The 22,708-nt window shown below is 46.1% G+C and overlaps 1 protein-coding gene and 1 long non-coding RNA gene across 2 annotated transcripts in view; one reads left to right on the forward strand and one right to left on the reverse strand.

The window, feature by feature from the left end:
• LOC148125983 (uncharacterized) overlaps positions 1–22,708 on the forward strand; it is a 352,312-nt gene that overhangs the window by 89,672 nt on the left and 239,932 nt on the right. The window lies entirely within an intron of this gene.
• On the reverse strand, positions 5,644–22,422 carry LOC113450964 (BPI fold-containing family B member 3-like). The gene is made up of 12 exons (XM_087928689.1): positions 22,317–22,422; positions 20,350–20,458; positions 17,496–17,603; positions 15,168–15,320; positions 14,535–14,598; positions 14,034–14,097; positions 11,552–11,643; positions 10,096–10,275; positions 7,741–7,761; positions 7,488–7,634; positions 5,958–6,025; positions 5,644–5,818 (listed from the first exon to the last, which is right to left on the reverse strand). Exons 1-12 carry the CDS (start codon positions 22,420–22,422, stop codon positions 5,644–5,646), a joined length of 1,287 nt encoding a protein of 428 aa, XP_087784815.1.

Consider the following 22,708-nt stretch of genomic DNA (forward strand, 5'->3'; position numbering starts at 1 on the left):
AGTAGAGTAGGATAGGATAGGATAGGATAGGATAGGATAGGATAGGATAGGATAGGATAGGATAGGATAGAACAGAAGGCACCTCGGAGGTCTTCTAGTCCAACCCTTTCTCAAGCAGGAAAATGGGTACCATTTCAGACAAGTGACTGTCTCATCTCTTCTTTAAAAACCTTCACTGATGAACCACCCACAACATCCAAAAGCAAGTCGTTCCACCGGTTAATTGTTCTTATTCTTAGGAAGTTCCTCCTTAAATTTCTCCTTACGTCTAGGTTGCTTACGTTATTTATTTAAAAGATTTATAAGGCCGCCCTAACTCTGGCCAGCTCCCAAACCGCCATGTGACCAACAAAAACTGATATTATATTTCTACATCAATCGAGAACAAAATATAAAATAACATCCTTCCTTGAAATAAAACCTTCCTCTTGAGAATGGATCACCTGAGAAAGGAAGAAAGGAGACCTGGTCATTTCATGCCTTCTTGAATGTTAATTCTCTTCCAAACCACAAGTCCTTGCTGAGAAGTTGTGAACTTAGAAGATGACCCAAACTTCCCGCTAAGCCAACAAATAATATTTACCTCCATGTTAGGTGACACCTTCTCCTTTCTTCCCTCTCCCTTGACCAACCTTGACTGACGTGTCATGAAGACAACTCATTAGCGTGACTTATTAAGTTCTTGGGGAAACTTCACCCAGCAACCAAATCTGGAATATCTTCTTCACAGTGAAGTTGAGTCACTTCATGGTGTTAATCTGCCTGTTAATCAGCTGTGGCAGATTGCAGGAAAATGGATATTTATAGAGAATGTGGAGGAAATTTCAGTAGAGGAGATCACTATTTATTTAGGTATCTGAAGACTTGAAGGTCTTCAAGTATCTTCTTACCAAGTTGACTTCTCCATTGGATAGAGGGGAAGGCCTTTGTGTGGTCCAAATATTAGACTTTTAGGATATCCTGGTTGGTTCGTTTAGTGACCAAAGGTGCTTTTTTCTCAAAGACAAGTGGACTTCCTTGGTCTTTTTGTTTTAAAATGTTTCACTTCTCATCCAAGAAGCTTTTTCAATTCAGGAGGAGGAGGAGGAGGAGGAGGAGGAGGAGGAGGAGGAGCTGCTTCTTGGATGAGAAGTGAAACATTTTCAGAGGGGCAAAAAACACATATTAGAAGACTTTGAGACATTTCAAGTCGGGAAAAAACTTGAACCCCACAAAATACTTTTTAATCAAATCACCAAACAGAGGTGAGGCTTTAAATATCACCTCCAGTGCCCGGTTCTATTCTCTCTTTAAAAAAAAAAAAAAGAGGACCATTCAGGTTGCCCTGGGAAACCAAATTCTTTATTAGAAGAATTGCATGAATAAGAGAACAGCTGGGCTCGAGTCAGCAGCACCAAACAAGGAAGCCCATCAGGTGTTCATCCCTGCTGGTCCGGCTATCTCCTTCTTGCTCTGAAGAAGACCCGCTGCTGCTGCTGCTGCTGCTGCGTAGGATGTGGTCCTCTGGTTCAGATACACAGGAGAAGACCGTGCTGAACAAGGGAAAAAGAAAGGAAGCTGAAGGATGGGATCCATTAAAAGAAAAAGAAAAAAACCAACATGGCAGCCAGGACACGGTGATAGAAACCCAGCTGGGATTTCATGGGGCAACCTGCACTAAAAACAAACCCCAGGTGCTCCTTTGATCACCTCTCATGGATGCCTGGAAGTTTTGACAGTGTTTTGGAGACAACACTGAACATTTCTTTCTTTCTGGGCGTATCCTTATCACAACCAAACAGAAGATAGATAGATAGATAGATAGATAGATAGATAGATAGATAGATAGATAGATAGACAGGCAGACAGGCAGGCATGCAGGCAGGGAAAGACAGACAGACAGACAGACAGACAGACAGACAGACAGATAGATAGATAGATAGATAGATAGATAGATTACCCTGTGACTATCATTAAATGTTGCACCTGATGATTCTTGACGAATGTATCTTTTCTTTTTATGTACACTGCGAGCATGTGCACTAAAGACAAATTCCTTGTGTGTCCAACCACACTTGGCCAATAAAGAATTCTATTCTATTCTATTCTATTCTATTCTATTCTAATCTAATCTAATCTAATCTAATCTAATCTAATCTAATTTCTATTTTATTCTATTCATTTCTATTCTTATTGTACCCTATGATTATTATTAAGTGTGGTACCTGATGATTCTTGACTCTTGACGAATGTATCTTTTCTTTGTATGTACACTGAGAGCATTTGCACCAAAGACAAATTCCTTGTGTGTCCAATCACACTTGACCAATAAAGAATTCTATTCTATTCTATTCTAATTTCTATTCTATTCTAATTTCTATATTCTATTCTATTCTAATTTCTATTTTATTCTATTCATTTCTATTCTTATTGTACTCTATGATTATTATTAAGTGTGGTACCTGATGATTCTTGACTCTTGACGAATGTATCTTTTCTTTGTATGTACACTGAGAGCATTTGCACCAAAGACAAATTCCTTGTGTGTCCAATCACACTTGACCAATAAAGAATTCTATTCTATTCATTTCTATGTCTATTTTAGAATTGCCATGGACAGAAGGGAGGTTGGGGGAGAGATTTGAAAGAGCAGTGTGGCAGTTTAAAACCAAAAGTGCGTTCCATTCTTATCTTGCAAAGATTGTAACTAAGCTACCTGAATTTCTGCTGGTGAAAATCCCTAAATGGAGAACGCGATTGATGACGCTCAGCTATGAACGTGTTTTGTTGGAGGATATGAATTATGATACACCCAGAGAGGTGGGGAGAGGGGGCAAAACAGGGTCATGGGTGATAGCAAATCACATGTTTCAGAATTAGCTTCATGCAGGTTATGCCGACTTGTTCGCTCACAATAAATCCTCTGAAGTTTTTGAAGCTTGGCTCGAGGCTCATGATGTTAATTCGGGCAACTGCCGGAATCCTGACACTGAACTGAATTCACGCCCAAGGAAAGCAAGCATCAGTTCCTCCTTTGACCTGCTTTGAACTTACCTCAATAAACTGGATTGAAACTTTGTCCAGTATAACAGTCAAGATGGAAGGCAGACGGATGCCAACACTGAGGAAACCTGGGGGGGCGAAATTCTTCCAGTGAATCAGACTGATAGGAAGGGAGGCAGTCGCTAAGCACAACAGCCACAACAAGAGTTGGGTGGACTTCAACTCCCAGAATCCCCAAGTGGCAAATCTGAGAGTTGACCATAAATACAGTGCACTGAAGCAGATTGGGAAGTATTGGAGATCCAACCCGTCAGGGTCCTTTCTAATGTTATTCAACAACACTGGAGGGGCAAGCCACTAAGAGATAAGCAGAGAGCAAAGCCCACTCCCCTTTATCACTGATGAGGTTGCCTAGTTGGGTTATGAAATGTCTGCAAAGTTCAGAGAGCACCAAGGACCCTAAGGTTCCCCTCCTCCTCCTCCTCCTCCTTCTCTGCAAACCCCCCTCCCTTCCAGCACTGATAATGTTCCCTAGTTGGGCACTGAAACATCTGCAAGAAAACATCCAAAGTTAGAGAGCATCAAGGACTCCACAGTCCTCCACCTCTTCCTTCTCCTCCTCCTCCTCCTACTACTACTACTACTACTCCATGCAAACCCCCCTCCCTTCTAGCACTGATAATGTTCCCTAGCTGGGTCGTGAAATGTCTGCAAGAAAACATCCAAAGTTAGAGAGCATCAAGGACTCCACAGTTCTCCACCACCTCCTTCTCCTCCTCCTCCCTCCTCTCTACTACTACTACTACTACTACTACTCCATGCAAACCCCCCTCCCTTCTAGCACTGATAATATTCCCTAGCTGGGTCCTGAAATGTCTGCAAGAAAACATCCAAAGTTAGAGAGCATCAAGGACTCTACAGTCCTCCACCACCTCCTCCTCCTCCTCCTCCTCCTCCTACTACTACTACTACTACTACTACTACTACTCCATGCAAACCCCACTCCTTTCTAGCACTGATAACGTTCCCTAGCTGGGTCACGAAATGTCTGCAAGAAAACATCCAAAGTTAGAGACCATCAAGGACCCCACAGTCCTCCTCCTCCTCCTCTTCCTCCTCCCTACCAACCACCCTGCCTTCTAACACTGATAGTGTTCCCTAGCTGGGTCACGAAACATCTGCCAGAAAACATCCAACCTCAGATTCCCCCCCCCATCCAGTCAGAGCCGAAGAATCTTCTTGGATGAGAAGCAAAACGTCTTCAAAAGAAAAAACAAGAAAGGACCTTTGGGACAACTGTGACCTGAAGGATGGAGAATCTCTAAAGAACTTTCATCCAAGCTCAGAGATTACCACAGTCCTCCTCTTCCTCCTCCTCCTCCTCCTTACCAATCTCCCTCCTTTCTAGCACGGATGATGTTCCCTAGCTGGGTCTTGAGACCTCTACAAGAAAGCCACCAAGCTCAGAGAGCCCCAAGGGCTCCATAGATAGAAAATGGCGTCCTCCAAATTTTGCCGTCAGATCTTGACAGCACCACCTTACAACACCCAAAGAACAAACAGGACTCGGGGTGGGGGTCTCACCTCAGCCTCCCCCGAGTCCTGATTCAGCAGAATATCTTACCATTGAGGGACACCAAAAAGGTTTCACCCAGCAGTTTGCCACAGTGAGGTTCAAGGCTGCTGACCTGGAAGCAGAAAATAAAAGGAAGTCAGCAGAAATCTTTGACCAAAAGAGAGAAAGGAACTAATATTTCAAGAGAAATCCACTCACATCCTTAATGCCCAAAGCTGAGGAAATCAACGCGGCTTTATGGCTGAAAGGCAGAAAAGAGAATTCATTCCACATCAAAGAAAGGCCCCAAAATTCCAGATTAAACAGATCATCACAGTTGGAAGGGACCTTGTAGGTCATCTAGTCCAACCCCACGCCCAAGCAGGAGACCATACACAATTTCTGACAAATGGCAGTCCAGTCTCTTCTCGAAAGCCTCCAGGGATGAAGCTCCCACAACTTCTAAACTTTCATGTTCCATCGGTTGATTGTTCTCACTATCGGAAAGTTTCTCCTTATTTCCAGGTTGAATCTCTCCTTGTTCAGTTTCCATCCACTATTCTTTGTCTGGCCTTCAGGTTCCTTGGAGAATACCTTGACCCCTTCCTCCTCTCTTTGGGGCAGCCCCTCAAGTATTGGAAGATGCTCTCCTGTCTCCCCTGGTCCTTCTCTTCCCTAGACTAGCCAGGCCCAGTTCCTGCAACCGTTCTTCATATGTTTTAGTCTCCAGTCCCCTAAAATCATCCTGGTTGCTCTTCTCTGCACTTTTTCTAGAGTCTCAATGTCTTTTTTATAACGTGGTGGCCAAAACGGGTTGCAGTACTCTAGGTGTGGCCTTACTAAGGCTTTATAAAGCTGCACTAATACTTTACCTGATTCTAAGCTTCTGTTTATACAAATTCCACAATATCATCCTAATTGTGACCTTCCTTTCACAGAGATAAGTTAATTAGGAGGCTCAGGATGGAATTTTGATCCAGGTCAAATGGAGGAAGCTCCTTCTAATAATAGCTTGATTCCTACCGCACTTTGACCGGGCTAAAATACGGGTGGGGGGTTTGAGCTTACCCACTTTTGAGGGCAACCAACCTACCACATTAATCACATCATGATTTAAAAGTGCCAAGAAAAGGCCCATCAAAAGTGGCCCACAGGAAATGGTCCAACAAGCCAAGATTGAGATGATGCAAAGCTACAAAAAGCGAGCAGGCCATCAACTGCACCGCCGTCATGTTGAACCTTTGGATTGTTTCTGTACATCCCTGATAGCCGTCATTGTGTCTACATGAGGACAAAGGGGGCATCCTATAGAATGCAAAAACCAGCTGATGCTTCCAAAGGCAAATGGGCAACAGATCTTCGTCATGATGAAGCTCCCACTGAGCATCGGAGGTCTGGTAAGAAGAGAACCAGGTCTCACCCTGAGATGGACAAGGAAGCATGTAGATGGCCCTTGGTCACCGTGAAGGTCGCACTCAAGCTGAGGCTCTGCAGATAGGCAATGGAGAGAGGAGAGATCCATTAGACCAGAGGTGTCCAACCTTGGCAATTTTAAGACTTGTCGACTTTAACTCCCAGAATTGAACAGGATCTAAACTAGGGCTGTTGTCATGCCCCTGTCGGAATCTGATTCCGAGGGGGGGGGCGAGCAGCTGACAGGAAGTGGGAGTGTGTCTCTGTTGGCTGTGGAAGAAACTGGGGAAGGGCAAAGTCTGGCTGGGCAGAGCAGGGAAGAGGTAGAACAAGGGAGAGGGAATTTAGAGGAGGATCCAGGCCCAACCCTTCTTCATCCTAGGGCATGGAGGGAGGAACGAAGAAGGGAGCAACTTGGGTTGCATGGCTTACGTGGGAGGAAAGGGCCCTGATACCCTTCATTAGCTGCAGCTGGGAACACAGTGTATAAAAAGGGAGATTGTGCACAGCAACTTGTTGAAAGCAAATAGTGAATTATCTATTATTGTCGAGGTTTATCTGGGTTCCTTGTGTCTTCCCAACTGTGTGTATTTTGCTGTGCTTTCAAGTCTGGAATTCCTTCTCCTGCCCTGTCGAGTTAATTACTGCAGCGTGGTTTGTGTGGATTTTTAGTTACAGTTTGTGTGTACTTTGTTTTCAGACTGAATTTCCTCCACTTAAAGACTGTTCTTGGGAGAGTTTTTTCTCCAGTCGAAGGTAACCTGGACATTGGGAGCAAAGTTGGAGGTATTAAAGGGATTTTTCTTACTTATGTGACTCTGTTGCCTTTGTGCCACGCCCCGGGTCATCACAGCTGCCCAACCTTGGCCACTTTAAGATGTGGACTTCAACTCCCAGAATTGAGCAGGATCTAAACCAGGGATGTCCAACCTTGGCCACATTAAGATGTGGACTTCAACTCCCAGAACTGAACATGATCTAAACCAGGGTTGTCCAACCTTGGGCACTTTAAGATGTGGACTTCAACTCCCAGAATTGAACATGATCTAAACCAGGGATGTCCAACCTTGGGCATTTTAAGATGTGGACTTCAACTCCCAGAATTGAACATGATCTAAACCAGGGATGTCCAACCTTGGCCACATTAAGATGTGGACTTCAACTCCCAAAATTGAACATGATCTAAACCAGGGATTTCCAACCTTGATAACCTGAAGACATGCAACTTCAACTCCCAGAAATGAAGAGCATCTAAACCAGGGATGTCCAACTTTGGCAACCTGAACATGTCTGGACATCAACTCCCAGAATTGAACAGGATTTAAACCAGGGGGTATCCAACTTTGGTAACTTGAAGGTTTGCGGTCTTCAACTTCCAGAACTGTGGGAGTTGAAATCCACAAGCCTTCAAGTTGCCAAGGTTGGACATCCCTGCATTAGATAACCATAGCTAGAAGATCTTCTGAAGGTCAACGGTTATCTTGGGAAGCCAACTTGAGAATTTCTGGGGTCATTGGAGGTGGAAGGGTTGACTGACCTCTTGCAGAATGACGATGGAAGTTGTTGAGCCATCAGGGTTCTTGACAAAGAACTCAAGTTGGACCGAAACCTGGACTATGGCAAATCCGTTTCCAAGCTGAAGCACGGGACTTTGCAAGAGGCTGACTCGGAAGTAGAGGATGGCCTGGAAAAAGAAACCAGGAAGGTCAAAAGGGAAACACATGGAGGGAAGGAAGCCCAAATATGACCCCAAACAAACCATGTTCTGGGCAGAGTCCGGTGTTACCTACCGAGGCGATGAAAGGAGGTGGCTGTAAAGAAAAGGAAGGAAAATCTCAATACGGCATTTGGAGGAAGGAAACACAGGCTAACAGAAGGGATCTCTTGGGGCTTCTATCCAACCCCTTCCTCGAGCAGGACCTCCCCCCCTTGTATCTCAAATGGGATCCATAAGCAGTAAGCTAATCGATCAGAATAGAGCTGGAAGGGACCTGGGGGGGGTCTTCTAGTCTGACCCGCTGCTAAAGCAGGAGACCCGAGACCATTTCAGACCAGTGGCTGTCCAGTCTCTTCTTGAAAGCCTCCAGTGATGGAATCACCCACAACTTCTGAAGGCAACTCATTCCACCGATGACGTGTTCTCGCTGTCGGGAAATGTCTCCTGAGTTCCAGGTTGCTTCTCTCCTCGATTAGTTTCCCACCCATCGCTTCTTGTCCTGCCATCAGGAGCTTTGGAGAATAGCTTGACTGCCTCTTCTTTGGGGCAGCCCCTCAAGTACTGGGACACTGCTATCCTGCCACCCCTGGTCCTTCTTTTCCCTAGACTAGACAATACACCCAGTTCCGGAAACCATTCTTCATATGTTTTAGTCTCTAGTGCCCTGATCATCTTTGTTGCTCTTCTCCACGCTCTTTTTAGAGTCACAACATCTTTTCTTTGTATGATAGTGACCAGAACTGACCATACTATTCCAAGACTGTCTTACTAGTGCAATATAATGTGATACTAACACTTCCTGCAATTTGTATTTCTCTGTAATGTTCTCTCGTCACGCTGAAATTCTCTTGTTCCTTTCTTAAGCTTGGTTATCAGAAAAGTTTTGTAAGAAAATATGTTGGAGTCATACTTACTTCTGGAATCAGAGCTAAGACAGCGGCTCGCAGTGCATCAGCTCCAGAAAACTGGGGAAGGGACAAAAGAAGGGGGAAGAGGAAGGAAGGAAGGAAGGAAGGAAGGAAGGAAGGAAGGAAGGAAGGAAGGAAGGAAGGAAGGAAGGAAGGAAGGAAGAAGGAAGGAAGGAAGGAAGGAAGGAAGTAGAGAGGGAGAGTAGGAGGAAAGAAGGAAGGAAGGGAAGAGGAGATAGAAAGGAAGGATAGAGGGAGGGATGAAAGAAGGGAAGAAGGGAGGAAGGAGGAGAAAGGAGGGAAGGAAGAAAAGAATGGACATAGGGACAGAGGAAGGAAGGAGAAGAGATGGAGAGAAGGAGGAGAGAAGGAAGGAGGGAGAGAGGGAGAGAGGAAGGGAGGAGGAGAGAGGGAAGGACGAAAGAAGGGAGGGAAGGGAAGAGGAGATAAAAAGGAAGGAGAGAGGGAGGGATGAAAGAAGGGAAGAAGGGAGGAAGGAGGAGAAAGGAGGGAAGGAAGAAAAGAATGGACAGAGGGACAGAGGAAGGAAGGAGAAGAGATGGAGAGGAGGAGGAGAGAAGGAAGGAGGGAGAGAGGGAGGGAGAGAGGAAGGGAGGAGGAGAGAGGGAAGGACGAAAGAAGGGAGGGAGGGGAGAGGAAGGAAGGAAGATGGCAGGAGGAAAGGAAGGAAAGAAGGAAGGAAGGGTGGTAAGGGAAAAAGAAGGAAGGAAGGGAAGGAAGGAAGGAAGGAAGGAGAGAGGAAGGAAGGAGGGAGAGGGAGGAAAGGAGGAGAGGAAGCAAGGAAGGAGAGTGGGAAGAAGGAAGGAGGGGAGGGGAGAAGGAAGGGAGAAGGAAGGGAATGAGGGAGAAGGAGGAGAGGAAAGAAGGAAAAGAGAGGGAAGGAAGGAAGGAAGGAGGGAAGGGGAGGAGAGGAAGGAGAGAAGGAAAGGGTTAATGATTCCAAAACCTGCATCCTCGGTATGTATATTCTAGATTTTCAGCACTCAGTCATATTGATGCATTAATACAGAATTAAAACTGAAAGGTTCTTCTAACTACACAATGTATCTTTTGCTGCAAACTGGAAATCAAAGACATCGGGAATGTCAAAAATTAAATATGTTACCCATATTATTTTTAGGAATGGCTTCTTTTTTTTTCTCTCTCCTTTTTTCCTTTTCCTTCTCAACAAATAATACAGCAGAGACGTTGTCATTAAGGTTAGAAACGTCCACGTTTCTTACATCTTGAAAACACTCTAACATACTCCGCCTAGTATCTTCTACTAACGCTACATGGAGCACGAATACCTACCCCTTCAGGAAATACCGATCCATACAGGGAGGTGAAAGCACACCTTCATTTAGCATTTACTTTTTTAATTTTTTTTACTTCAAATAAACAAAGATCCATTTCTATGGGTCGATGGAAAGGACCTTTGAAAAGAACGCATCGCTGGAGAAAATAAATAAAAACTGAAGAGCTTCCAACTTGGGAAGTCCAGGTCTTCGTTTCCTTACCACGTTGGGCGTGCAGCTGAACTCCTGAGGTTGTATTCTGAGGACCAGCGAAAGGAAGATGTCGAGTATGGCGGCATGGACACACTGGCAATGGCGATATTTGTCCAGTGGGGGTAGCACTAGATCGGGGGCTGAATCGGGGATGGAGAGGAGTCCTTGGCCCCTGATGTCAAAGTCAACCTAGGAAGAAGCCAGAGGAGACCTTCCTGGGGTCAGCGTTCTGATGAAACTCCCCGTTTCCATTCAGCACTCAGAAACAAACTTCACCCAAGTAAGAATTTATTGAAGAAGCCGTTGTCAACTCGTAAAACACTCCTATGCCTGTTTTCGAGTTGCCATACACAACAATGGGGGAGAAAATCTAAAAGAGCAATATAGCAATTAAAACCAGAATTACATTCCACACTTATCTTACAAAGATTGTAGCTGGGCTACCGGATCTTCTGCCCAGGAAAATCCTTCATTGGAGAATGTGATTGATGACACCCAGCCCTGAATGTGTTTCATTGGAGAATCTGATTTATAAGACACCCGGGGAGGAGGGGGAAACAGGGTCACAAATGACTGTGAATTACATATGCCAGAGTTGGCTTAATTTAGGTTAATGCCTGTGTCAACTAAAAAAAAATTCCTTTGGTTTTTTTTAGTTGCCAGCAGATAAGGGAGCGGGGAAAATAAGTGCATTCCTTAAATGCTTCAGATAATCGCTTTGGCTGTTGACACGCAAGAATATTATTTGAGAGCACGTTGGATGACTCTTGGCTATGGACGTGTCCCATTGGAGAATATACATCCAGGGGGTGGGGGGAAGACCAGGATCAAGGGGGAAATGAATGGTGTATCTTAGTGTCGGCTGCAACCAGGAAACGCCGACATGTTAACTCCTAATAAATCATTTTTTTCTTTTTATGCTGAGAGATGTGGCTAGAGACTTGTGATTTGAATGGGGGTGAATGGGGCAGGTTGGAGCCTTGGCAGCCGGCGTGTTGCTCCTAATAAATCTTCAGAATTCTTTTGAAGCTTGGCTCAAGGCTCATGATTTAGTTAGGGCAATCCTCGGAACCCTGACAGTCATATTGGCACAAGAAAAATTCAAAGATCCATATCCTGCACCCATCAGTCCACCACATGGCCCAATCCAATCTCCACCCCAACTGGAGCCATTCCTCCAGACACTGCTTTCCAGGTGCAGGGCAGCACATCCTTGACGTATAAGAAAGGATGTTGTTGAGTCTAATCTTTTACTCACTAAGAAATCTCCCCTCCCAAGTTCTCAGGCACTAACTGTGGCGGTCTCAAAGCTTTTAAGTAATATATGGCTTCTGTGGCTGACACACAGTGGCAAGAACAGAGGGTGGGGGTTGCAGGAGAGACACACACACACACCCACCCCCGCAAGGACCCACACCAAAGGCAAGGTTTATTTGGAGGGGGAGGGGCTACTTAGGATACTTACAAAGAGATGAAACCAGAGGATGCTATTGTCTACATCAGGCAAGCTGGCCAGTTGACACCTCAAGCTCCCCAAGGGCTCAAAGGGGATGACCACTGTGGGAAAAATCAGGAACCCATAGAAGAGAACAGATAACAGATAATCAGAATTGGAAGAGACCTTATCTAGTCCAAACCCCCACCCAAGCGGGAGACCCTACACCATTTCTGACAAATGGCAGTCCAATCGCTTCTTGAAAGCCTCCAGGGGATGGTGCTCCCACAACTTCCAAGGGCAACTTCTGTTCCGTGGGTTGATGGTTGTCCCTGTCAGAAAGATTCTCCTTATTTCCAGGTTGAATCTCTCCTTGATCAGTTTCCATCCATTGTTCCTTGTCTTGCCTTCAAAAGTGCTTTGGAAAGTAGCTTTACCCCCTTCCTCCTCTCTGGGGCAGACCCTAAACTATTGGGAGATGCTCTCCTGTCTCCCCTGGTCCTTCTCTTCCCTAGACTAGCCAGGCCCAGTTCCTGCAACCGTTCTTCATATATTTTAGTCTCCAGTCCCCTCATCCTCCTGGTTGCTCTTCTCTGCACTCTTTCTAGAGTCTCAACCTCTTTTTTTATAATGTGGTGCACAAAACGGGATGCAGGACTCCAGGTGTGGCCTTTCTGAGAAGGTTGGTTGCTCAGGAATATGTCTACCTCAGCCACCAGAACATAAAATGAATACAAACTTTACTCTCTTCCAGCACTGAGGAGGTTACCTAGATGGGTCATGAAATGGCTACAAGAAAACAACCAAAATCAGAGCGCACCTAGGACCCCACAGTTCTACTACTACTCCTACTATTACTACTATCTGCAAACCCGCTTCTCTTGTACCATAGTATTAATGAGGCTAAGTAGTTGGGTCATGAAATGTCTTCGAGAAAGCCAGAGAACATCCAGGACCCCGCAGTTCTCCTTTTCCTCTTTTCTCTTCCTCTTCCTCCTCCTCCTCCTCCTCATCATCACCAGTAGCAGCAGCACCACCACCACCACCACCACCACCATCTCCATCTTCTCATTTCCTCATCTTTCTCACCTCTCATCTTTCCCACTGGGAACCTTATACTGGGGTGGGATTCTACTGGTTCGGACCTTCGGCTCCAAAGATCAGCTTTGACCTTTGGCTCCAAAGATCAGCTAGCAGCGAACCAGTTCGCTGCAATGAGCATGTGGGCCCACCTACCCACCCCTGCCCTTTCCTGTCCTTTATTCCCTTTTATTTGCCGCGCCCCAGCTGTTTTAGTCACAGGGACTGCAAAAGAAAGTCAGTATAAAACCTTCTTGAAATGCAGAGTGCGCGATCATCAAACCGGTTGTTACCCCAGTAGAATCCCACCCCTGGCCTTATACCATCCCTTGCCTCTCCAACCCAACCAGTGGTGGCATTCAAAAAGTTTTACCACCGGTTCAGTGGGCGTCAGAGGTGGGATTCAAATTTTTTTAACAACCCGTTCTGTGGGTGTGGCTGTGTTGGTGGGCGTGGCTTGGTGGTCATGTGACTGGCTGGTTGTGGCCAACTCAACATTACTCACATCAAGGCACCTCTTCCCCTGGCCTCTCGTGACTGTGGGGATGCTGCAATAGTCGTAAGCATGAAAAATGGTCATAAGTCACTTTTTTCAGTGCCATTGTAACTTTGAATGGTCACTCCACACAAGCAAAGTACCAGCAAAGGAGAGGAAAAATACTCCAGAGAAGTTCCTGAGACAGGAAGTCTAGTCCTGCCAAGAATGTCATAAGGGTTAACGGAGAGGCAGTTTCTGCAAGCAACACCAGAATGTTTCCTTCCTGCCTTCCTTACAGGATTAGCCCAGTAATTTCTTCTAACAACCGGTTCTCCGAACTGCTTAGAAGGTTAACAACTGGTTCTAGCAAATAGGTGAGAACTGGTCAAATCCCACCCCTGGTGAGCGTGGCTTGGTGGGTGTGTTTTGAGCGCATGCACACACTTTGCGTGTGCGCCAAATGCACACTTCGCACAGGCACAGAGGTGTTCCAACTCGCCTCCTGCAAGCCTGCTCTCTCCCAGTCACTTCAGCAGCTGCCATGTGGCCCTCTGCGGTGCCATGCAAAGCAGCTGCGCTTCAAAAGGATAAAGTGGAGTAGGGGAGTCCAGGCCGGCAGGTGGGTCCAACACCAGAGTGGTGGAGAGAACCGATTTCATCTCCACTGCTCATTGCCGCTACTGACCAGCTGAACTTGGCCAAAACGGTGGAATCCCGCCACTGAACCCAACCCATCTGACCAACCACCATCCACAGCCAACATCTCAGCCTTCCCTGACTCAAGGGACAAGTCTTAGATTAAATAGAGTTGGTGGGCGACCCTGTAGGTGTTCTAGCCCAACCACCAGCCCCGCCCAAGCAGGAGACCCTACACCAAGGGAAGCGGAGGATATTGTACTTCTGAGATGGATCGCAGGGAGAACACCAACGAGGTGACAGCACTTGGAAGCTCACCATTTATTGTGTCCATCAGCCTATCCCTCGCCACATTTAAGACAGCACTCAGGATGTTACAAATCTGCAGGGTCAAGACAGTTGAAGAATCAGTGTGTCGGAAGGCCCTAAGCCTGCCTCATTCCAGGCTCAGCCTGAATCTGAACCTCGCTCTCCTCAGCCGTCCACACCTGCTGCCGGCTAACCACAACAATCACACAGAAATGGGTGTGTGCCAAATTACATTGTTTTGAAGACATTAGACTGATAAAGAACCCTTGGTTTTTCCATATCCAGCTCCTTATGTTCTCCTCACAGCTAGTCCCTTGGTCATCTTCAGAGACTTTCTCTGATCTTCTTCCCATTTAAAAAAAAATTGGAAGGGACCTTGGAGGTCTTCTAGTCCAACCCCCGTCCCCATGGTGGTGATAAAGACAAACCATGATAGTCCTTCCTAAGCCCTATAGATGTTTTTGACTTGTTGGGTTTCCTACACTCTTTGTTGTTGGAGGAAGGGCTTACCTGTAGGTTGATGCTGCCGATTATTGAGTTCTTGATGGTGGAAAGGGCTGTTGGTGTAAGATTCCTGCAAAGTAAATGAAAAAGCACTGATAAAAAAGAACATTTGCAGCCCAGAGTTGAACTCTTGTTGAATGGATGTAGCACTGGTGATGTTACCTAGTTGGGTTTGCAAGGGAACAACCAAGCTCAGAGAGCTCCAAGGACCCTACAGTCCTTATCTTCCTCCTCCTCCTCCTCCCTCCTCCTCCACCTCCTAATCTCCCCTTCTCCTCCTCTTCCTCTCTGCAAACCCCACTCTAGCACTGATGATGTTTCTTTGTTGGGTCATGAAATGTCTGCAAGGAAACAGTCAAGCTCAGAGAACATCAAGGACCCCACAATTCTCCTTCCTCCTCCTCCTCCTCCTCTTCCTCCCCCCTCTTCCTTCTCTTCCTAATCTCCCCTCCTCCTCCTCCTCCTCCTCCTCCCTCCTGCCAACCCCTCTCCCTTCTAGCACTGAAGATGTTCCCTAGTTTGGCTATGAAACCTTTGCAAAGACAACAACCAGGTCCAACATGAACCAAGGACACCCTCCCACCCTCTGCCCACCCCCCCACCCCCAATTAAAACCTCAAAAGAGCCCTGCATACTCACACGTTAAGAATTTGGACGGTAATATCTCCAAACACAGCTTTACAGTCCCGGAAGATGACTTTGAAAGATCCTGCCTGAAAATCTGCCACTTCATATCTGACACCGAATTGAAAGTCTACGGAGATTTTGATCACAGACGAGAGTCCAGACAACCTAGGGAGGTGCACACACAACAAGCATACATTTCCCCAACGTTGTTTTGCCTGTGATGTAGGCCAACACAGCGTTTCCTCAGCCTCGGCCCCTTTAAGATAGGTCAACTTCAACTCCAGAATTCCCTTGCCAGCTTGTGCTAGCTGGATATCTACGAAAGTTCTTCGTCATCCAGGTCATGGTTGTCCCCAAAGTGCTTTTTCCAAAAGGCCACTGAATTTTTCTGGTTAATTTTTTTTAAATGAGAAAGTTTTGCTTCTCATCCGAGAAGCTTCTTCTGTTCTGGAGAAGCACCTTCGGGATGTGCTGGCTGGGGAATTCTGGGAGTTGAAGTCCGCTCATCTCAAAGTTGCTATGTTTGTGACACACTGACCTAACAAGCGAAAAAAACCCCACATCCACATGGTTAGGTTTTGAAGCAATGGGAGAAGAGAACCCCTTAAATCAGTGAGAAGTGGTTTATTCTGTTTCACCTGTTCTTTTAAGTTGCAATGCATAATTACCTGGAGTGACTCCAGCATTTGGAAAGGACATAAGAAGAAACGAACGAGTGGCTTTGTTAGGAGTTTAAAACATAGAACATGATACAATAGGTTTGGAAGGAACTTTGGAGATCATCTAGTCCAGGGGTGTCAAACTCGTGACCCAACGGGCCGTATGCGTCATGCGCTGGCCACGCCCACCCTTGGTTTAGCGAAGGGGGGAAGAAAGTTGTGACACGTCATGTGTCATTGCAAGTGTTCTGACCTTGGCTTACCCAACAGCACAAAGCCGACTCCTCGTCCCGATAAACCCCTTTTATTTAGTTTGCAGTGAATTCCTCTCCAGCAAAGTCCTGGCCAACAGTCTTTCAAGATATGTCACAATTACAGACCTTTATCAGGCTTTGAGAGTTGCCAGGCTGATATCTTTTAGATGCCACACTGTAGCAGACAATACTTGGCAAGAATGAAGGAACAGACTTTCAAATGAACTAATTGTCTCTTGCAAAAACTCCACTCCCCTTTTGCTCCTCTTTTATTCCCTATGGGAGGGGCCATTCACCATCCACCTGTGGCTTTACTCCCAAGTTGACCCTTGTTCCTTAGCTGTTCCCTTCTTCTGGCAGCTCTGCGCATGCACACACTGGGAACAGGCTCCAGCTGCTCTTCTTCCCCACTGATCTCTGATTCCAAAGGCAGCTGATAACTGTCAGACGGCCCTGGGGCCATCTCTGCCTCCGACGCAGAGCCTTCCCCAGACTCCAGGACTGGCCCGTGTTCCTCCCCAACCTCCTCACTGTCCGGCTGCTGGTGGGCCACAACAGCGAGTTTGATACTCCTGATCTAATCCAACTCCCTACTCGTACCATTCTGGACCAATGGCTGTCAAGGGCCTTCTTCTTGAAAACCTCCAGCGAGGAAGTGCCCACAACCAACAAGTCATTCCACTGATTGATTGGTTGGTTGATCTAAAAGTTATAGATTCACTGGGTTGGGAGGGATCTTGCAAGTCTTCTAATCCAACCCCCTGCTAAAGGAGATCTTATACGATCCTGGTCAAACGATTGTCCAATTTTTTCTTAAAAACTTCCAGTGAAGGAGGAGCAGGGGTAGGATTCTATCGGTTCAGACCGGTTCTATAGAACTGGTTGTTATGATTCTGTGCAGTTCAGAGAACCGGCAAATTGCTCTACACCATTTCTGACTGGTGGCAGTCCAGTCTCTTCTTGAAAGCCTCCAGGGATGAAGCTCCCACAACTTCTGAAGGCAATTTCTCTTCCATCAGTTGATTATTCTTACTGTCAGGGAATTCCTCCTTATTTCCAGGTTGAATCTCTCCTTGATCAGTTTCCATCCATTATTCCTTGTCTGGCCTTCAAAGATGCCTTGGAGAATAGCTTGACCCCCTTCCTCCTCTTTGTAGCAGCCCCTCAAATATTGGAAGGCTGCTCTCCTGTCTCCCCTGGTCCTTCTCTTCCCTAGACTATCCAGGCCCAGGTCCTGCAACCGTTCTTCATATCTTTTAGCCTCCAGTCCCCTAATCATCCTGGTTGTTCTTCTCTACACTTTTTCTAGAGTCTCAACATCATTTTTGTAGTGTGGTGACCAAAACTGGATGCAGGACTCTAGGCGTGGTCTTACTAAGGCTTTACAGAGTGGTATTAGACGTGGATGTTGGAAAGGTCCTACTCACAGAGAGCCCCCGATGCTCAGGCGAATCCCATAAATTACTTCAGCTCCTCTGAATCCTGGCACGTAGTTCACCTTATGTGCTGTGATCTGCCCATCCGCGATATTAAGCCTGAAGAGAGAAGAGGAAAGTCACAGAGAGCGAACAGCGAATGTTAGTCTGAAACTGAAGCGAAGGAAGATCTGCTGCAGGAGATTACAAACAGATAACTGTCGCCATTTGCACATGACTGAGCCATCAAGCTCATTGTGGCTTGGCTGATACATTGATCATAATCTCTCGCTCACTCCCATTCACTGAATCACAGAATACCGGAAGAGTCCATTGGCTCTTCCATACCCAGGTCCTCCTGTTTCCCTCATAATTGGTCCCTTGGTCATCTTCAGATACCTTCTCTGATCTTCTTCCCATTTAACAGATTAACCGAGTTGGAAGGGACCTTGGAGGTCTTCTAGTCCAACCCCCTGCTCAAGCAAGTGACCCTATATCAGTCTGGACAAATGGCTGTCTAATCTCTTCTTGAAAACCTCCAGTGATGGAGCACGCACCACTTCTGGTGGCAAAGCACCAATTAACAGTCTTTCAAGATATGTCACAATTACAGACCTTTATCAGGCTTGGAGAGTTGCCAGGCTGATATCTTTCAGATGCCACACTGTAGCAGACAATACTTGGCAAGAATGAAGGAACAGACTTTCAAACGAACTAATTGTCTCCTGCAATTAGTTAATTGCAGGTTAATTGTTCTTATTTTGAAGTATTGTCTCCTTCTTTCAAGGTTGGTTCTCACCTTGATTAGTTTCCACCCATTGCTTTTACTCCTGCCTTTAGGTGTTTTGAAAAATAGGCGGACCTCCCCTCTTCATTGGGGCAGCCCCTCAAATATTGGAAGACTGCTATCATGCCTCCCCTGGTCCTTCTCTTCCCTAGACTAGCCAGGCCCAGTTCCTACAACCGTTCGTCGTATGTTTTAGCCTCCAAGTCCCCTAAGATCATCCTAGTTGCTCTTCTCTACACTCTTTCTAGAGTCTCAACATCTTTTTTATAATGTGGTGAGCAAAACGGGATGCAGTACTCCAGGTGTGGCCTTTCTGAGAAGGTTGGTTGCTCAGGAATATGTCTACCTCAGCCACCAGAACATAAAATGAATGCAGACTTTACTCTCTTCTAGCACTGAGGAGGTTACCTAGTTGGGTCATGAAATGGCTACAAGAAAACAACCAAAATCAGAGAGCACCTAGGACCCCACAGTTCTACTACTACTCCTACTATTAGTACTATCTGCAAACCCGCTTCTCTTGTACCATAGTATTAATGAGGCTAAGTAGTTGGGTCATGAAATGTCTTCGAGAAAGCCAGAGAACATCCAGGACCCCACAGTTCTCCTTTTCCTCTTTTCTCTTCCTCTTCCTCCTCCTCCTCATCATCATCAGTAGCAGCACCACCACCACCACCACCACCACCATCATCATCTCCATCTTCTCATCTTTCCCACTGGGACCCCCCTCTTCATTGGGGGAGCCCCTCAAATATTGGAAGACTGCTATTCATGTCACCCCCGGTCCTTCTTCTCACCAGACTAGACATACCCAATTCCTGCAACCGTTCTTCATATGTTTTAGCCTCCTCTCACGTAAATTAGAATAATATGGAGCTGGAAGGGACCTTGGAGGTCTTCTAGTCCAGCCCCCTGCTCAAGCAGGAGAACCTACACCATTTCAGATAAGGGACTATCTAGACTCTCTGCTTCTGGTGGCAAGCAGTTCCACTGGTCAATTGTCCTCACTGTTAGGAAATTTCTCCTTGGTCCCAGGTTCCTCCTCTACAAGATTAGTTTCCACCCGTTGCTTCTTATCCTGAATTCAGGGGCTTTGAAAAATAGGTGGTCCCCCTCTTCTTTGGGGCACCCCCTTTGATATTAGAAGACTGCTATCATATCACACCTAGTTCTTCTTTTTATTAAACTAACAAAACAGAATAACAGAATTGGAAGCGACCCTACTACACCACTTCAGACAAATGGTTATCCAATCTCTTCTTAAAAACTTTCAGTGTTGCAACACCCATCTCTTCTTAAGGCAAACCATTCCACTGATGTTCTAATTGACAGGAAATTTCTCCTTAGTTCTAAGTTGCTTCTCTCCCTCATTAGTTTCCACCCATTGATTCTTGTCTTGCCATCAGGAGCTTTGGAGAATATCTTGACTCCCTCTTCTTTGGGGCAGCCCCTGAGTTATTAGAAGACTGCTATCACGTCATCCCTAAGCCCTTCTTTTCACTAGACTAAACCTACCCAATTCCTGCACCGTTCTTCGTATGCTTTAACCTCCAGTCCCCTAATCATCCTGGTTGCTCTTCTCTGCACTCTTTTCAGAGTCTCAATATCCTTTTTTATATCGTGGCGATCAAAACCGGACCCAGTATTTCAAGTGTTGTCTCACTAGTGCAATATAGAGCGGTCCTAACATGTCCGAGGGACGCAGTGGCTCATTGGCTAAAATGCTGAGCTTGTCAACCAGAAAGGTCGGCAGTTCGGTGGTTCAAATCCCTAGCGCCGCGTTACGGAAGTAGAAAAAACAGGGACCTCTTTGGTGGGAAGGGAATAGCTGTTCTGTGTGCCTTCAGCATTTAGCCATGCTGGCCACATGACCACGGAGACAGAGCTGGCTCTTCAGCTTTGTAACAGAGATGAACACCAACCCTTACAGCCAGAAATGATTGGCACACATGCGCGAGGGGAACCTTTACCTTTATGTAACACGTCCTGTGGTTCCTTCCTAAGCTTAGCCCAAATGTTCCTCAAAGACCCCTTAGTGCAAAACACCTCCAGAAGTTTGCCTCCTGGATGGCCACCTACCCAGTGATCTGGAGCAACCCAAGTAGTCCTGAAAACGGAATATCTGCAAGGGCAATCTTCTTCAGGTGGTTCAGGAGAAGCCCGTCCTGTTGAAGTTGATCGTGCGCAACTAGAAAACAATCAATCCGTCCATGAGAACAAACTCCTAATTCTCCATCCTTAAAGTAGGGCCTTTTCCTCACTTTCCATATATAGTAAATATTTGTTCTGACCTAAAAGGCTTCCCCCAAAAGCACTAAGCAGAGACTCTTTGTCCTGGCAAAACCCCTTTTATTAAACGAAAAGTGAATTTCTTGCATCCACTTTAAGCCAAAGGCCTGTCTTCCAAGGGCGTAATTAGGAGCACAGACCTTATCTAGCTTGGAGAGCTGCCAAGGAACTATTTCCAAACGCAGTGCTGACAAGGAAGGACTCGGCACAGATTCTCTGAGATGCACAGACAGATCTTCACACTGCTGCAACAAACGAATCGTTTCCTGCAAAAGCCCCCTCCCCTTTTGCTCCTATTTTAATCCTGATGGGAGGGGACATTCACTATCCACCTGTGGCCTTACTCCCACCTCGACCCTTAGTTCATTATTATTATTATTATTTTGGCAGCTCCGCGCATGCACACATCAGGAACCAGCTCCAGAAGCTCCCATGCCTCGCTCTGTCTGAGCCCGAAGGCAGCTGACAACTGCCAGCCTGGCACCCTGGCCCCATCTCTGACTCTGAGGCAGAGCCCTCACCCGAGCCTTCCTCAGCCTCCACGACTGGCCCAGGATCCTCCCAAACTACTGTCTGACTCTGCTGCCAGCTCCACTAGCCACCATCGGGCCACAACAATACCCAGGACAAAGGTGAACTATCTTTGGGGTTGAAGGCCATATCTGGCACGGCTTCACAAGATGGGGTAGTCCCCTGGGGAAGATAGTGTTCTGTATTGCCTCATTAGCATTCTTGTAACCCCTCGTCCTGATTGGCCAGGACGCACGGCGTTCAGATTGGTTGAGTGAGCCGCAGCGATTGGCCCGCTGCGAATTGCCCATGATTGGTGGAAACCGATCATGAGGGATTCAAAGCGGTGTCATTGGCCGCGGCTGGCTAGGCGACTTCAATATAAGCCGCCACCAATCCGAGGGCGAGCCGAGCCGATCTCAGACTAAATAAAGAGCTTGAAAAGAGTCACTGAGTTTCGCGTCTCCTTTTTCTGGCGATCGGCGAACATGACAGATAGCTAGGTGCAGAATGAGCCATCATCTTGGAGGGGAGATGACCGGATAGAAATGTAATAAATGAACGAATGAAGTGCATCATAAATAAATTCCCTCTTTGAGGGAGAGGGATGGTTTAGAAATACAGGTAGTCCTTGGCTTACAGCCATTCGTTTAGTGACGAAAAAATACTGGGGAAAAATACACCAATGGCTGGAAACTCTGAGAAAACAACGCATAGACTTGGAACCTGAGACATTATTGTTGGACATGCTTCCAGGAAATTACAATAAAAGTCACCCATATTTAATCTTATATATTTTAACAGCAGCCAGGATTGTATATGCACAATACTGGAAAAAGGTCGAAATCCCTACAGACAATATATAATCGATATTATAATGGAGGATAGTATACTTTTCAATAACGATTGATACTATCGCATATATGTTTGTCTGCACGTGACTATAATGATTATAAAGATGTTTTATATTTTAACACGTTGGATGCCTAGAAAGCACACTGTTCAAATATAAACATGGAATTTGTGATATAAAACAATAAAAATATTTTTCTTAAAAAAAAAAAACAAGTTACAATGCCATGTCTTCAGTGTGAAAAAAAATTGTCCTTTTTTTTCTGTGCTGTTCATCACTAAATATAACTGTCGTAAGTTTGAGAACGACCCGTATTTCTGCCTTAGTCACCACCATGGAATGACTTAAAAATATGTGTCCCTTTGGAGGAAAATGGCTGAGTCTAATTCCTTACTTGATTCGAATTGGGCAAAAGAAAACATAGAGATGATGCCGACTTTCTTTCCTTCGGAAAAGTTGACCAGCGTCCCGAGAAGGACAAAGCCCAGAATCTTCCACATCGTCCCGCGGTCACACCTGTTGCCGAAAACAAAATGTCCCCAAATATGTCACCCCGGAGGGATGGAAATGTAAATAGACACAGGGATCGAATAGAACAGAATGACACAATTGGAAGGGGGACCTTGGAGGTCTTCTAGTCCAACCCCCTGCCTTAGGCCAGTGGTCACCAACCGGTGGGCCGAGGACCACTGGTGGTCCGTGAGAAAATTTCGGTGGTCCACAAAAAAATGTGCCCCTCCCCAAAAGCAATTAATCTAGGCTGCACAGGAACACAAGGCTGCCCTG

This window comes from Pseudonaja textilis, chromosome 3, assembly GCF_049901715.1.
Source record: "Pseudonaja textilis isolate UNSWEBS1 chromosome 3, rPseTex1.2, whole genome shotgun sequence".
Lineage (NCBI taxonomy): Eukaryota > Metazoa > Chordata > Lepidosauria > Squamata > Elapidae > Pseudonaja > Pseudonaja textilis.